Source organism: Cariama cristata, unplaced genomic scaffold, assembly GCF_000690535.1.
Source record: "Cariama cristata isolate BGI_N322 unplaced genomic scaffold, ASM69053v1 scaffold41218, whole genome shotgun sequence".
NCBI lineage: Eukaryota > Metazoa > Chordata > Aves > Cariamiformes > Cariamidae > Cariama > Cariama cristata.
Window position 1 is genome coordinate 434 of NW_009630284.1, and position 15,978 is coordinate 16,411.

The 15,978-nt window shown below is 42.7% G+C and overlaps 1 protein-coding gene across 1 annotated transcript; it reads right to left on the minus strand.

Annotated features, from left to right (window-relative positions):
- Positions 1-264: 264 nt before the first annotated feature.
- Positions 265-10,363, minus strand: ALDOB (aldolase B, fructose-bisphosphate). Its single transcript, XM_009705448.1, has 9 exons — positions 10,254-10,363; positions 3,674-3,795; positions 3,182-3,393; positions 2,602-2,656; positions 2,287-2,447; positions 1,984-2,067; positions 1,354-1,510; positions 999-1,198; positions 265-775 (listed from the first exon to the last, which is right to left on the minus strand). Exons 2-9 carry the CDS (start codon positions 3,783-3,785, stop codon positions 680-682), a joined length of 1,077 nt encoding a protein of 358 aa, XP_009703750.1. The 5' UTR covers positions 3,786-3,795; positions 10,254-10,363; the 3' UTR covers positions 265-679.
- Positions 10,364-15,978: the final 5,615 nt, after the last annotated feature.

A 15,978-nucleotide genomic window follows, 5' to 3' on the forward strand; every position in this document is an offset into this window, starting at 1 on the left:
GTTATTTATCTGTGGCCTGCGTCCCACACGCTGCTCATCATATAGATCTCTCAAGTTTTCTCTGTCTGTCAGACTTCAGTCAGCAGGATTAACCTCTCCAGTTGTATCACTATTTGATTATTTCCCTTCGCTCTCCTCAGGGTTTCCTAAGCTCACCAGCAGTAACTCTTTGTAATTTAATCTTTGCATAGGCTACTGAAAACCACAGATGTGTGAAAGAGACTGTGAAGTTTATACAGAATAAATAATTGTGAGCTAGAGATTAGTTTTCAATTACTGTTTTATTCCCATGATTGAAGACACAGTCAGGTTTTGTAGTTCAGGATTTTGGCTGCAAAATGTGGTAACGGGCAAGGGTATGTATTTGAATTGTAGGGAACTACTTAATCTGCCTACTATTCTGGGGACTAAGTTTAAACCACCAGAGGGAGCGTGGGTTAATGATTCATTGGCAGCTGTTGTTTGTCGTATGGAAAGAATTCCCCTTCCTTGCAATCTGCAGATGAAATAGGAATATTCCCTTGGTCAATTGTGAGAGCAAAGGGTGGTGAGGGAGCTAATCCATTTTATCACCAGTTTTGTTTAGGGTAAGGGAAATTAGATTTCTTTCTTTGTCTTTCATTTCTGAATATCTTCCACCTTGTGAAGAAGGGCAGGATGAAGGAAGGTTCGTGTGCTTTCAGTAGGTGTAGCTGGCAGTGAAAAGTGACTGCATGGCAGCTGTGTCAGTCTTTCCAGACACGACATACTGTCCCCTGCAAGCCAAACTATTAATCTGAAAAAGAAAGAAAAAGGATGGGAAAACAGTTAGCTTGGAGTAAGAAAGACAAAAGTAGAAAGACAGCAGGAGTAAACGGGCAAGGTTGAAGTAACAGAGTAACATCCCTGTTGAACATGAAGCAACAGGAGGGGCAGGAACAAGAGAAGCCTTAGGAAGTTGACAACATGTCTCCCTTCACGGTAAGCAGCTCCTCTCCGCGCTGGGGCAAGCCTCGTACCTGTGCCCGCTTGCGGAAGGCCTCCTGTGCAGCCTTCTTGTTCTCGCTTTTGCCCACCCATGCTGCCAGGGCAGAGGCTTGCAGGGCTCTCCCATATGAAAAGGTCAGTTTCCAAGGCTTAGGCAGAGGGGACTGATTCATGGCATTCAGGTTGACAGAAGCCTCCTCTTCACTCTGACCTCCAGACAGGAAGCAGATTCCTGCAAGAAAGAAGTTCTGAGGCTTAGAAATGGAGTGCTCCAGCCATCACAATCCCTGACTTTTACATGTCAGAGAAGTGAGCATGTCAGATGCTGGAGCAAGGCCAGCAAGAGTGACAGTGTGAAGGGATACATAGGGATGAATCAGAAATTACCAGGAACAGCAGCAGGAACGGTGCGGAGAAGAGTAGTGACAGTTGCTACGGCTACATCCTGAGGGGTGTACTTCTTGGGAACCATGTTGGGTTTCAGCAGTGTCCCTTCCAGGTACACATGATGATCATTCAAGGCCTTGTAGACAGCAGCCAGAACCTGAAAACAGGAGGACTGAATACAGACCTCTGCTCAGCTCAACCTGCTATGGAAAGACAGCTTATTCCTTGAGAGTGTGAGAAGATCAAATTGAACTTTGCTTTCTCATTAAATTTATCACAGCGGCTGCAGTCCTGGATACACCACTGCTTTTGAGATGACCAGGATACCATTCTTCATATTTACTGGATTTCTCCCTGCAAAATGAGGTACTGACAGAGAGGTAAGTGATTTTGCTCCCAATTCATCTTTTTGAGATTGAGAATGCTTATATTGGCAGTTTGAGTGGAAATCCAAAAGCATGGATTCTACTGTCACATTTGCTATTAACTCATTTGACTGTGAGCAACTCATTTTTGTGATGCAGTTATGAAGTACTGCTTTGGTCAAAACTCTTTAAGATCTGTAAGCACAAACTGTGTAAGATTAGCTACTAATTTGTGAAGGGGAGGAGAGGGCCAGGAATCTCTTACCTTTTCTGTGACATACTGACAGCGCTGGAGATCGTGGTCTCCATCAGGCAAGATTTCTGGCTCTACAATGGGCACCAAGCCATGCTAAGAAAAGAAAAACAGGGAAGTCTTTAGGGGTATGGAAGAAAAAATGTTCTTGTTGTCTACCTGACTTTGGTGGTATTCCTTCCTGCTGCACTGCCCTTCTTCCTCATCTTTCCCAAAACCCTTGCAGAGATCCTTTCAAGTTACATAGCATGTTTTCACAGGGAACAGTGAGAAGGGGCAACAGCATCTCAGAAAAGGTTGCTGGAGGGTAGATACCTGTTGGCAGATGCTGGCATAGCGTGCCAATGTGTTGGCATTCTCTTGGATGGCGAGCTGAGAGGGTGTTGTGCTGGTAATCTTCAGCACTGCACGCCACTTGCCAAAGTCAGCACCGTCTTTCTTGTACTGGGCACAGCGCTCAGCCAGTCCATCCAGCCCTGCAGATGAAAGAACAGTGCTTCACTGAGAGCAGTTCTTCAGGACATCACTCTGAAAAGTACCATGACACCAGCCAAGACTGCAACTCAGGTGAGTCATCCCATGGCTTTTGCTGCACCAGTTATAGCTTAGGCTCCTTAGGTCTCTCCTTACCTTGGATGGTGGTTTCTCCATTTGTTCCTGCTAGGGGTGCTGTGCCTTTATCCAGCTGTGGACACCAGAAGAACAGAAACGGTTACAGAGAGATGGATATCAGACTCATCCTTATCTTCTTACCCATGGCTAGTCTGTCTTTGCAGGCTGACTGTGAGTAAAGTATAAGGCTGAACATGCTAAGTGTGCAAAGGCGGGAAATGTTGGAGCAAAGAGGAAGGAGTGGATTGGGTAAGACGAAGGGGCAGAGTGTAGATGGCTGCATGGAATGGCTCGAGAGCTGTGTCAGATGTGGAAAGGATGATTTAGGTTACTGCATGGAGGGATTTAATTGCAGTGAATGGTGAGTAGATGGGAGTTGGTGAATGAAAAGTTCCTGCATAAAATGCAAATGTGCGCCTGGTTAGTTGTACAAAAGCAACACAGAGAATGGTGGCAGAGATCCTCTAGTGATTTTAAATCCAAGCACAAAAAAGGAAAAAAAGAAGAGTTTGGCAGGACAGAATGCAGCCCCGTATGTAATTTTCACTGGAAATATGGTTTGGATTATGCTGTCAGCAAGACATGTACAGATACTCACCTTTATTCCCACCACAATGCCTTTCTCTTTGATGAGAGCTGGAAATGGCTTTCCGTTGCTGTCTTTCTGATAAAGAGTCTCGTGGAAGAGGATCACTCCCCCAATGCTCTGGTTGATGGAAGCATCTGAAGAGAAGAGGATCTCTCGAAAAGCCCGGCGATTCTCCTCTGTGTTCTCCACATTGATCCTCTGAAGCCTGTTCCCCATGGTACCTAGCGGGGCAGACAAAGGTTAGACAGAGAAGTGTTAGATTTGGCTGGCCTCCTGGTCCCAGTATATAGTAATGAACTGGGGCTTCAGTTCAGAGCTTCCCTTCTCAAGCCATAGTTTGTTAGCTTTTGTTGCTATAGACGCAGCCCTGCCTGGCTGAGTTGTTCATGCTCAGTCAGCAGTTCTTAAATGTTTTTAATTTTCTCCACTGATGTCAAAGATGAAGCCAAATTAAGAGAAAAAGTCTTCAGTACTGCTAATTGATTGATATGCATAACTCACCCACTGATTCATCTGCAGCTAAGATCCCCTTTCCTGAAGCCACAATCCGCTGAGCTATGTCTGAAAGAGCTTTCTTCTGCTCTGGAGACAGCGCTGGGAATTGGTGGGTCATGTTGACTTATCTGTGGAAGAGAATTACTGTTACAAGCTGGGGGAGACTCTGTGCACACACTGTGAACCAGCGACACCCGCCTGGTATTTCTATTGGAGTGCTCTAGGTGCTTGTCTGTTCCATGTTATCATAGGCACATGCCCAGAAATCCATTTGAGTTCTTCTTGGCTGGATGTGTCTGGCAAAACTAGAAGAAATGCATGCAGAAGCCACATGCAAACATACCCTTCCAGAACCAAAGTGGGAAAGACTGCATTTTACATGCATTTGCTCAGAGACTAAAGGAAGGTCAGTCTGTCACAAAAACATGCACCAAGCTAACACGTATGCTAATTGCTGACTCTGCAGACTTTTTGGTCCCAATCAGAACAATGCCAATTATCACATTGCTTACCTTTACACAGTTCCTAACAATGCCCCTCTTCCATCCCCTGGCCTATGTTGGCAGTATTTGCTACTTTGTCGAGTTAACTTTCCATCCCCACCCTCCTGCCTTGGTTTGTAATTCTCTTCTCCCTACAGCTGCCGTCAGAACTATAGTGTATTGCTTACTCTATATAAGACTTGGGGGTTTAGGAGGATTCACTAGCCATTTCTATCTTTTCAGCTGTGGCAGAGGCTTACCAGTTGCGCATACCCAGCAGCTGAAATTCAGGTTCTGACTTATGACAAAATGCTGTATCTTATTAAAGTTTTGATTATAGGGCATTAAATTACAGTTTCTCAGATCATCTGAATAGTCCAAGTTACTTCTGTATGTGTATAAGCCTGAGACATAAAGACTCTCTTCCCTCTGTTTATCATATGCGATAACTAAAGCAACACCCATGTTTTTATCAGCAGGTGGTAAATCCATGAGATGAATCATTAAAAACAACACAAAAGATCTTCAATATCAATTTTTCCTCCTTAGGGGCAGGCCTCTGGGCAGCATCTGCATTTTCTATTCCCAAACTCAGCCTTGGAAATGAGTGAGAACATGCCATTTTCTATTTCACCATGTGCCAGAGATGTCCAGCAAATATGTCTCCCCATATAAGCATGTACGCAGCCAAGTCCTCCATCCCCTTTCCCTGCACACATATATTAGGTTGCCAGGGAATCCTTGTCTTGCCCTCCCTGCTGAAGGGCGTAACAACAAACGATCAGGGGTCTGGCTGCTACTCATGATAGGGTAACAGAGTTCTGTGCACTGTGTCAAATGGTGCCAAAGTTTTCTGGCAACAGTGCCGTCACACTACTGCAACAGCTATAAATCTCTGTCTCCGATTTATAGTGGAGAGTACTTTGGTATTGGTAATGTTATTGTGCAAGATTCAAATGGCGTTGTCTACCAGTACAGATCAACCAGATGCGGTGTCCAGATGTCTGCTTTACCTTTTTGTGATTTTTTTGAGACTAGAATTCATCCCATGCAACTTATCAACAGTGAATCATTCTAGGCTTAGAGGGAATTCAAAGGAGTGTGTGATGAAGACTGCATCAAATGAGGGAGGGTTGTCTCTTTTCCTGGTGTTGAAATGCCTTCCTGTGGTCCTGCAGAAGCAGACTTTGCTGAACTCCTCTCTCTGTATGTCAGGCTGTGGCAAGAGCTCTGGGAAGCATCCTTCTACTGTGGTGACCACACCTCCATCACTCCCAGCTCTTACACTGTTCAGCCCACCTAAAAGAACTTGAAGAGCTATGGTTTATGCTGCATAGCTAATTAAGTTCACCTGTAACCCTCCTTATCCCTCACCTGCTTTCTGTGTCTGATATGTCTCTTAGAAACAGGAAAATGGGTTTTTATTATGATTACTGTAGTAATACTTTGTGTTGTAAGCACTTCAGTCAAAACCATAGCACTGTTAAATAAATTGTTATGCAAAATGATGAGGAATCACTCCAGTAGTTCACAGTCTCTGTGGAAAAGACTGGAAAATTGTGATCTGGCAAGAATATGATCTTGTCCAAGGTCAAAGCTAATGAATTGGTAAATCAGTAATGGGGTTTCAGAGTTGCAGTTCAGAGGTATGCTACAGCCTGAGTAGGTGTATCCAGATAATCTTTAATCCAGCTAGCTGAATTACAAGATCATCAGTCACTCTAGTTATGTTGTTATGGGTATACTTTCTCTCCAGCAATGCAACAAGCGATGAGACTAATGTCTGTTATATCTTACTTGTTTCCAGTGTTTGCATAAAAATAATAAAGAGGCAGTTATCACTCAAAACCAGCCTGCAAAGTAAATTGCCAAAATACGGAATATGAGTTTTCAGTGGATAATGCTGGTCCAAGTGAGTACTCTGAGAGACTGAAACAAACAGTGTAGTTCCACAATGATGAACTGGAAGACAGCAGATTAGTTCCAGTTTCTATGCAAGTATCTCATTGAGTGTGAAGGAGTAAATGGAGATTTGCCAAAAGGCTCCCCAAAATGATCTGTAAGGCCATGGTGAGTAGTTCCTGGCTACCCTGCTTAGCTACAAGGTTGGATAAAATGCACGGTGTTTCTAACTGAAATGGTGAAGAAATGAGTGCAAAAGAGGAGTTGTAAACCTAATCATAGCTCTAAGGTCCAGAATGATCAAGTACCCTTGCTTTAGGACTTTATTTGTCTGTGATTCCTTCATGAGGAGCATAATCTCTGAGGATCTTCCCTGTTGGATTCAGAAAGGGTGTCTCTGCTATAAGGTACTGCTCTGAGCATTTAAAGAGGAGCGGAGAAGCCTTACACTTCAGTAACACTTTATACAGCTGCCTTGTAACGAGTAAGCTCCCAGCACATCCACAGAAACATTAGTGTCCCCCCTTAAAGAGCTCAATACCTTACAGGGTCCTGAGGAAAAAACGGTTGTGCCCAGGCTGCCAAAGCTGGGCAGCTCATATTCTTCCAAGAACAAAGCCTATTTGCCTTATTATTCTGCTTTATTTAAATTGACAACTTTTCTGGGCAGGAAGAAGCTCAAAGAAACTGTGTTCTCAGTAACAGTATCTAGGAGTTGTCCCACCACTAAAGTTTTTCAACAAATTTTACTTTTGTTTACCCATTTTAGGCTGTGGGCTAGTATCATAGTGTCACAAGCTTAAGTGATTTCATATTGATTTGACATTGTATCAATACAATGTATTCTTTTTGTGGTAACTGCTTACATAACATATTTAAAAAGTGGAAGAAAAACCAAAATAATAAAACTGCACAGAATGCATAAAACCCCCAGCTTTATGGCTACCTGGAGTGTTTGTCAGGCTTCAGCAGCTCCTTAAGCAAACAAAGTTCTTTGTTCAGCCTCCAGCCTGTGACCAGCAGGAGGTGGGGGTGGGAGGAAAGGGGACAGCACAGTTGTAACAGTAAATATTGTACTGCTGAAGTACCATAATGGACGAGTGCAGGGGAAATATCTTCATGGGTATCAGCATAAGCACTGCATCCTGTTAATATTAATAGTGAGAACCAAAGGGCAGAGGCAAGACAAACAGCAGAAGGAACAAACTGTTACACTCCACTTCCGGTAATCTTAGAAACATTAATATTTCATCGGTGTCTTTTCATTCCAACCACCTCAAGTGATTGGCAGCTTCTAATCGTAGAGGAAATCTCACCTGAGTCCTGGTTTGCAGATGGGAAAATATTGGATTAGAAGCTGTAAGTTTTTGTCTTGGGTCTCTTCATTGCCTTCTTTTATAAAATTTGTTCCAAAAGTGCAGGACCAAATCTCAAAATACAGTTTGTATCCCATGTATGTAGCTTTTCCTGCTCAATTACTAGTAAACACCACCCTTCAACATCATCTCTGACAGCAATATAAACCACATGTTCATGCCCTTGCACTGCGCACACAAGAGATTCTGCTTCCAAGGAGCAGGGTCTCAAGAAGCAAAAGTTGCATATATAAATAGACAAATACAGTTGATAGGGAGAATGAAAAGTATTCGAAAATTTAGCCCATCCCATGTAGGCACAGCGTTGACCTGACTGGATTTACTTCTCATTTACACTTGTATGCTTAGGAGAGACAGACACATAATGAATTATTCTCTTATATTCTCATTACAGTGGATAAATCTAGTTATTTGTGTCGCTTCTCTATGGAGCTCCATTAAAAAGCTATTTCTAAGTAAGTCTCGTTACTTGGACACTGATAGGTGTGTATGGCTGGGCAAGCCTGGCCCCATCCTGCTGACGGAGCACATTCTTATCTAGCCTGCAGGCAACACCAAGCTGGCAGGACTAGTTGATATGCTTGATTGCTGGGCAGCCATCCAGAGGAGCCTGGATGGGGAGCGGGAAGAGACCAACAGGAGCACCTTGAAGTTCAGCCAGGACCAAAGCCCAGCCACTGGATGGGATGGGGGGGGCAGAGTTCTGGCAGAGTCCCACCAGGGCTAGTGGGATGGGGGAACAGCTCTTTGGAGAAGGCCGAGGGCCCTGTCAGGCAGCGAGCTGAACAGGGGCCAGCAATGAGAGCCAGCAGCATCTTGTATGAGCAGAGGTCCAGCCCAGAAAGCCATGGGAGGACAGGGATTGTCCCCCTCTGCTCAGCACCCTTTAGATCACATCTGGGTACTGCATCCACGGCTGGGCCCCTGCAGTATGGGAAAGACATTGAAAAACTGGAGTGAGTTCAGCAGATGCCATCGAGAAGGTTGGGGGCTGAAGCACTTGCTCTGCAATGAGAAGGCTGCAGAGTTGGGTCTAGTTCAGCCTCGAGCAGAGATGGCTTCAGGGGCACCTTTCAGCAACCGCCAATACCTACATAGTGGTGATTGAAGAGGTAGAGCCAGGCTTTTCACAGCAGCATGTGACGGGAGTGAGAGACAACAGGCATAAGCTGAAACTAGAGAGATTCAGACCAGATATGAAGAATTTTTTTTCACTATTGGGACAGCCACACTGTGGAGGAGGTTGACAGAGAGGCTGTGGTGTCTCCATCCTTGGAGGTTGCCAAGACTCACCTGAATAAAGCCATGAACAGCCTGGTCTGACCTTGTGTCTAACCCTGCTTTGAGCAGGAGGCTGGACTGCAGACCTCCTAATGTCCCTTTCAGCCTGAATTACGCTGTAACTCTGTGAGTACTTGCTTTAGAGAGCTGAAGTGGAAGAGGTGCCTCCTGTATGTATGAAGGAGCTCTAAGAGAAGAACAGGATGTTTCTCACTTCATCTTTGCAGTGGAGTGAAGGTTTTACTATAGCAAAATGTTTCATTTCAGTGTTCTAAGAAGTGTCAAAGGTATGGGACAAAAGGAGATACTCAGACTTCTGTCACCTAGAAAAAGCAGCAGATGTTTTTGATTGATATACTAATTTCACCATCTTGATAGGTCCTTTGGGGCAACAGATTATGGTAAATGGCCTGGTTGGTCTTTGCTCTCTCTTACGAGCAAGGGAACAAGGGTTTTTTCCATCTTCATGCTCCATCTAGGGACCTTGCTTCAACATCCTGTCTCAAGTGGATGGGAGGATGTGAGACCTGAAGTTCCCTATCCTGATTCCCACATTAGCCTCAGAGCTGTACTCAAGCCCTGAGCAAATGTACCCCAATTTCATCTCTCTACCAAGTATGAAAGGAGGTTATGTACTCAGGGATCTTGCCTCTGCAATCAGGGCAGAGCACTCACAATGGCTAGAGATGGCTGAGATGGCAAGAAACTAGTTTCTTGGAAGTTAAGTGTGGTCATTAGGGTGAAGCTGCTTCTCTCTCAGGGTTGGGCTCTTCTCAAAGAAGGTAAAAAAATGCTGTCAGACTTGCACAAGAATTCAAGTCTTGTAATGCCAGTAGGGGAGGCTGGGGGAAGTGCTGATGAGAGTTTTAGATGGGCTAAATAGTTTTGGGTGCCAGGCACATGGGATAGTTGAGAAAGTGATGGAGGATCACAGCCTCAGTGAGGATTTGAGTTTGTTGAGCAATATCCTGAAGCTGGCTGTTCACAACTTGAAAGGCTACAGCTTAATGCAAGAGCAGTTTTTAGTTTCCTGTGCTGCAGACTACCTTACCGCTGCCGAAGAATCTTATGCACACTACTGCATTAATACTTCAGAAGAAGCTGCACAACAAGCACACGTAATTACACTTCGGTCAGCATTGGTGTTTCTCAGGACCAGCTGCATTCTCCAGTCATTCTCTCTTCTCATTGCAAAACATAAATTTATGTACTGCACAAGCATAAACAAACACATACAAGACAAAGCAGTAGAAAGCAATGCAGATATGTTACTACTCTAGTAGCCTTAGACTAAGGATTCACTTACTCCAGGAGTTCTGAGTGACTAAGCTAAGTTAGAAAGCGAGTTTTAGCAGCAAATGGGTCACATTGGAAGATCACTGCAGAATGGCTGATTGCTTATTTCTTGCAAGCTGTTCCTGGAACAAAAAAATAAAAACAAAACCAAAAACAACTCTACAATCCCACTTTAGATAAACACATCATGTTTCAGCTGCTGGTATACATACCACCTTTACAGTTTATAAATGAAATTATTATACTCACTTGTTCGTGGACAGTGCCTCTGCTGCTACAAGCTTCTGATGAGGTGGCTGCAGGCAAAGAGACCCAGTCCTTCCAATCAGTAACTTTTATAAAATTCTTGACAGGTTGGTTGGTTTTTTTTTTCTCTTTCCACTCCTTTGTCCCCCTCCTCCCCAGGCTGGCTGGGGAGATGTCATTGCTCGAGGTCGGTCATTGGCTGTCAGACCACAACCACACACAACCAATGGGACCTACTCTCGCTCCTAGTGTTCCTCCCCTTTCTCCTCCCCTGTCTATATAAGGCCATTCATGACAGGGTGAAACTGAGACGTTTTCCAGTTATTTCAAATTATTCCTCCTCTTTCTAAAACAGACTGAAAAGAACTAAAAGAGGAACGATGGAAATTGTTTTGAGGGATCTTGGGCATAACTTTCCATTTAGGGTTAGATCATCTGGAAACTTATACTTAGGAAACTACACAGTGCAGGAAGGAAGAGTAGAAAACAAAATGCAGAAACAATGCAACATATTCTTAATTGACATGAGTTACTATCATTTCAGTGGCTTCCTATGTGTTACACTGATTTTCCTCACTGGAAAATTTAGCAGAGAAACATATTTTCCTTTTCCAGTTAGTATACGGAAAGGCAAAATGAGATGCTACAGTATCAAGGTTAACAAAACTGCAAGTTCTGATTTCCTTTAGTACAGTGTATGTGAGAATGATGGTTATCAGAAGAAGTATGCCCAGACTGAGGGGCACAAGTGCAAGCTAAATTTTCCACGAAAATCCCATTGAAACACCTACCAATATTAAAATGACATACAAACTTCTCAGATGCTTAGCAAAAGTTTTCTGTTAAAAATGCCAATGCTCTATAAACAGTATCTCATCATTGCAGTTTATATGAAACCACTCTACCGCTGTTCACCAAATCCAGGTAGATAGACTTGATTTTCCACCATCTCCAACACCCCCCCACCCCCATACTGCACGTCAGTGCTCCTGGAGGGAAGTACAGCGCAGGGACTGTTAGACAAACATCATACCTTCAGCAACAGCATGCTCTGCGACCTTGGACGTTAGCATGACATTGCCACAAAGACCGGGTGTTTGCCTGAAGACTGACGTAGTTTCTGCATTTGTTTGGCTCATGTAGTGACACCTTTAGCCTTTACATGGACATGCTGAGACATCTGATTTCCCCTGGCACTGAGCAACACTGTTTTCATTGGGGTACTTTCTTCCTGAGCCTGTGTCTTCTAGAGCTGCATGCCAAGGTCAGTGCCTGTAGGAAATCTTAACAGCTTACATGCTGCCGGCAGTAAGACTCTGTGACAGTCAGCAGAGGAACGTCTGAAAAAGCTGAGGATGCAGTCTAATTGAAGGCCTTGTGCTTGTGTTGTTTTGTTTGCTTTAACATTCTCTTTCCTGATCCATACCTTTTTGCAGAAGAATGCTGTGGGACACAACATGGACATAAGGCTTTCCCTGCTTTACAGTGTTTGCATTATATTCCATTTCTCTTGTCCTAGCAGAAAGATGAACTCCATGGTGTATTAAAGTTTCTCCACCACAAACAGAGGTATCTAGTATGGATGAATTATTATTAATTAATTATATACAGCCCTCTTGAGACCAACATGTCATAGTGACAGTCTTCTTCAGGGCCACAGAGAAAATCAGAGTTCAAGTCCCATCATTCCTGGTTTGGTTAGAAGTGGTCACAGGTAGGAAAGTATTTGGAAGTGTTTCTTTCCCAGTGTCATTTGTGATACAGTCTGACAGACTATTGCAGAAAAGCTGGGGAGGGTCTTCTTGAAAAAAATAGTGTCTGACATTTAGAAACCAGTTTAGATAATCCTTTGCAGCCAACTTTGTGTTCTTAACTCTTTCAGAAGTATTTTTATGTATTTCCAGGTGGGTAATGGCTAGAATGTGCCTTTCTAGTCCTTCTGAGCCAATAGCCAGCACTTCAAGGATTACAGGTGCTAGCAGAGATTCTGAGGACTGAGGAGAAAAAAAAGTGAATAGACATCATGGTTAACTTTTTCACTTAATTTAGGAATGGGAGCTTTTTCAGGCAAGAATATGGAATGAGCAATCATGCTAGATAATGTCACTGTAAGGTTCAGTACTATTAATATGCAGATCCATGATGCTGACTATGCTGTGCAGAAATTAGTAGTAGAGCAATATTAAGACAACACTGGAAAAGAGTACATACTTTCATCATCACAGCTACGTAATCATAGTTTGGGGATACTTACATCTCTGAAAATTAGGTTATAGTGGTATCGTGTATCCTTAAATGATAAGAGGAATAAGCTTGCATCATGAGGGGAATGCAGTGTACTTGCATTTAACAAAGCAATTAACCTGCCACATAAAAAATACCAAATCACTGCCTGCACTAATTATTCTACAACAAAATTGGTGTATTATCCAAGCTGTAAAGCTGTCTCACTGCGTTACTGTTCAAACTCATAGTATTGCCAACTCTCTCAGCTTTCCAGTGACCCAACTAATTTGGAATGGTTTCCTTTTTTTGTTTAGGCCTGTTTCACAGTAACGTGATGCAGCCATAGGCCTGTAGCTAGCAAGAGGCTGTCTGCTGATGTGAGCAGCCTTGGTGGAGGTGGCTACATCTAGACATTACTTTGACAGAGATTGAATTTGTGGCCATGGACAGCATGACTTTGATACAGGCATCATAATGCAGGAAGACTGGGACACCTTTGGTGGACATGGAGTGGGAGGAATACCGAAACCCTGGTGGAAGGTGTGTTCAGAGGAATAAAGATGCAGGTCAGTAACCAGATTTAGGGGCTTCAGGAAAACAGGAGAGATCATGCAGATAAATGTTAAGGGTACAGATAACAACTTTGTGACAAAGTGGCTCAGTGACAAAGTGACAAAAGACAGGGAGGATGTAAGGGAGGGCAGCTGAGCTAAAGAACAAGGACTCTTGTTATTGGTATTCTTAAAAATTATTTTACAGACTATTGCAGTGATTGCTGATCCACTGTTCTAATGAAGAGAAAAAATTTTTAATAGAGAAAGGGTGACTAACTATTTTTTGAGAGTTTTGGATATGTGAGAATTGATTACTTAAATATATTTCAACTAAATACAGTGATTTAAGTTTTTCTCCATGGATTACGGCCTTTTTTGCCTGTTAATGAAAAAGCTGATATAAACAGTCTTGCAATATAAAAATCTTTATAGCTCACTCAAATCTGTGTTTGAAACATTGCTGCAAACAAGATGCATAACTAGTAAAGAAAGCTTAAATGTTCATTGTTGTGTCTTCTACAACATGGAAACAGAAAATGGTAGTCAGCTATAAAAGAGATGGATAATGTTAAAACATGAGCATCTAGAATTTCCTCTCACAAACATGGCATAGCATAAATGAATTTTATATTTGAATGGCTTAGAGATTTTGCTGGTGTTGACTTTTCCATCTGAAATTACCATACAAAAGTTGACAGAAGTATACATTTAAAAATTTGAAAGACCACTAAAAACTGTCTTTACACATGGCTTGGGTTATTATTTAGGTCTTAATTTGTGGTTTTGCTTTCTTGAGTCTGACAATGCGAGTACTGGATTTTCATAGTGGAAGTTAATTTAATTGCTGTCCTTGTTATAGCCAACCTTGCTGTCAAAGGATCTATCAGTTCTGCACTGAAGTTTTGAGTGAACACCATTGCTGGATGAAGAACATTAAAATCAATTAAAAGCCTGGTTTAAAGGCAACAGGTAAAAATTTTAGAATTGCTTATGTTTCTTCAGGTTGATGATTGTGTTTTTTCTCTGTGTTTCTAGCAGTATCATTCTGATACTGATTTTGCCTTTAATTACTCATATTAACTAGCATTCTAAATGAAAATAGTAAGTAAATGTGAAGAGAGACAAACTGTAGTACATCTGAGATAGAAAGATGAAAAAGAAAGAAATGTATGAAGCAATTTCAGAGATTACATTGTCACCAAGAGAAAAATGAAAAAGTTAAAGCTCCCCTCTGCGCTTTAGTAAATGAACTACTATAAATCTTATCAACACTTCTGTATGTGGTCAGGGTTGTAAAAGAGTTTGAAATGGAATGGAAAAAAACACTGGATGTTGGAAGAATATCTGAGTATAATATGCATCCACATGAAAAGCACCTGGCTCTGTGTGCCCCAAGAGAGTGCTGCCTGCGTGATGGGGTTAAAGTATAATCAGAGCAGACTTGAGCTAAGTGGAGCCTGCTGCCTCCTCACCTCTCCACGTTTCCTGTTTTCTGTGCTCTGCAGTCTTGCTTAACTGTCTCAAAGTCCAGCTTGTTCATCCCTATCTAATCAGAGGTATTGTTTATTAAATGGTTTGTTTTCGCCATTCACCTACAGCCCTCACCCCCAATGCAGACAGCCTGGCCTTTAACCCCACTGAAAGAAATTACCTGTATTTCTGGCTCTGCAGCAGTGCCTGCAGACATCACGGAGGATGTGGAGGGTGTTGGGCAGAACAGACTTGGGCTCACAAAGAGCACTGAGGGGATTGTACAGGGAGGGTTTGCTTACTCTTTGTTCTTTGTGTCTTAAAGCTGGGCTGCAGCAAACACCATGACTTGGAATGAAAAACAGGCAAGCACATAATATTACTGTTATCAAAACCCAAGTATTTGTAATAATTTCAATAGTGGGGATAGCAAACAAGGATACCACTTTAAATCAGTCTGCCAGCAGCAACGTTTCTGGGCTGTGCAAAATATCTGTAACAGGATATAAAGATAAATGCACTAATGACCCTGGTCTGTGTGTCTTTCCATTGACATTCTGTTTTTTAAAAAGCAAATAAGCAAACAACTGGCTGCTAAAATGAGAGACACTTAACTGTTTATTACTTGTTTATCTAAGCACCACATAGTCCCCCAAAAAAGGACACTTAGGTGCTGCATGTTAACGTTAGCATACAATTTGCAAAATACAAACTACAACAGATGTCTGAAGTGGACCAGTTTGCTGAAAAGACCATCGTAGGTGTGGTTTTCACGCTGCTGGAGGAACACTGGACACCACGGCAGAAATTCAAAGAGAAAGTAGGCACTGAAGGATACATAACTGGCCAGAGGTTTACTAACAGGGCAAGAAAATATAACACTATTTTTCTTCATCAACATTTAAAAAACACCAGTGGTTACACAGCTGGGAATGTGGCATTCATAGCTTGCCATGCAGAAGAAAATCTTGGAAATGGACATTGATATTGCTGACTCTTAGCCTATAGGTGCATTAATAAACTGGCTGATGGGGCGGATTCTCTCAAAGCATGAGCTGTCAGTGATGTCAAAGGGTTAAATAATTCAGTTAAATTAACAGAAAAGCAGGCACATTATTTAGCCTGGCATCTCAAGGTTGGAAGCATCAAGAAAAAGAATGAATGATAGAAGAAGGGACACTGTTATCTAAGTCAGTAGGCAAGAATGTGGAGAGAGGCCTCCAAGAGAGGGAGTCCTAGACATGAAGGGAGCCAAGCTGCTAACACATTACAACCCACAGACATCAACAATAAAGTAGCTGAAAGCCGGACAGAGGTAATTGTGGTAGTGGGAGATTGCGACCTCCAACTCAAATGGCCCCCCCGAAAGAGGGCAAAACCCCGCTTGGGGAGCATGCGTAGTTAATAGAGAAGCTTCATTAGTGCTTACTGAGGATGTGTACTAATTTACAATAGTAGCGAGAAACTTATAACCAATC

Excerpts from the sequence above, each read along its gene's own strand:
- ALDOB (XM_009705448.1), bottom strand. The coding sequence starts at position 3,785 with ATGACCCACCAATTCCCAGCGCTGTCTCCAGAGCAGAAGAAAGCTCTT. Across the intron at positions 1,511-1,983 it reads GTCAGTATGTCACAGAAAAG|GTTCTGGCTGCTGTCTACAA; the intron begins GTAAGAGATTCC and ends TCCTGTTTTCAG. Across the intron at positions 1,199-1,353 it reads CGTTCCTGCTGCTGTTCCTG|GAATCTGCTTCCTGTCTGGA; the intron begins GTAATTTCTGAT and ends TCTTTCTTGCAG.